At 28.1% G+C, this 1,046-nt stretch overlaps 1 protein-coding gene across 1 annotated transcript in view; it reads right to left on the minus strand.

The window, feature by feature from the left end:
- Nucleotides 1-617: 617 nt before the first annotated feature.
- The window catches only part of Phum_PHUM367190 (uncharacterized protein), a gene marked incomplete at both ends in the record, with an annotated part of 1,334 nt that continues 905 nt past the window's right edge, over nucleotides 618-1,046 (minus strand). The window contains 2 exons of the mRNA XM_002428122.1: nucleotides 618-662; nucleotides 899-1,032. Of these exons, the coding sequence (XP_002428167.1) occupies nucleotides 618-662; nucleotides 899-1,032 (179 nt within the window). The remainder of the gene's footprint in view (nucleotides 663-898; nucleotides 1,033-1,046) is intronic.

Below are 1,046 nucleotides of genomic sequence, written 5' to 3' on the forward strand. Positions count from 1 at the left end.
GAAATGAAAAAAAAAAAAAGGTCAAAAGTTTTTTTTTTTTTTTACAAATGAAATCGTTTTCGCTTTCGTGGCAGTAGAATAACAAAAAAAAAAAATTTATAAGAAAATTATATTGACTAAAAATATTCGTCGACGCGAATCGCGTTTGCGTTTTCCAAACTCTTTTGTCTTGTTTCCCCTCCCCTCCCCGTTTCATTTTTTTTTCTTTTTTCTCCCATTTAACAAACGAACAAACAAACAAACGACAAAACATGAATTTTATTAAAAAAAAAAAAAAAAAACAAACGACTCGTTTGTGTTTTGTGTTTTTACATAAAATCCCAAAACAAAACAAAATTCAATTTTTTTTTCTTTCCCCTTTTCAGGTAAAATATATTTAATATAAAAAAAAAAAAAACAAATTTTTCCAGGTCACTAACCTCACCCCAATTCTTCCCCAACCCCCTTCTCCCCCCCCAAAATCGAAACGACAACAATAACAACAACAACGAAAAGTAAATTAAAATTTACAAAAAAAGAAAAAAATGAGGTTAATAAATTATCGATAAACCGGAAATCGATGAAATATTTCCTCCCCCTCCCTCCTCCCCTTTCCCCCACCCCGAATTTATTATAATTTAATAACGAACTTTTTTTTCTTTTTTTGTTCTAGAATATTCTTTCTCCATAATTAAAATCGAGTAAAAGAAATAAAATATTTAAAAAATTTTTATTTTTTTTTTTATGTTAAAAAATAAAATGTTTATGTACATTATTATTATTATTATTTTGTCACGGGAAGGAGGAGGAGAGAGTAGGGGGGGAAAGTATAGGAATACATGAAAAATGATCAATTAATAAAATTTTTAAAAAAAGGTCCCTTGTTAGATGATATTTCCGGTGGTAAACAATTTTGTACGTTTTGATGAGTGTGATCGATTCTCAATCTCATGGCGTTTCTTATGTTAACAACATAAGAATCGAGAATTTTCAAATATTGAAGATGCAAACTATCTAAATATCTAAATATTTTCGTTGCTAAATTCATCATGTCTGAACAATATCTT

Source organism: Pediculus humanus, genomic scaffold (assembly GCF_000006295.1).
Source record: "Pediculus humanus corporis 1103172107790 genomic scaffold, whole genome shotgun sequence".
Lineage (NCBI taxonomy): Eukaryota > Metazoa > Arthropoda > Insecta > Psocodea > Pediculidae > Pediculus > Pediculus humanus.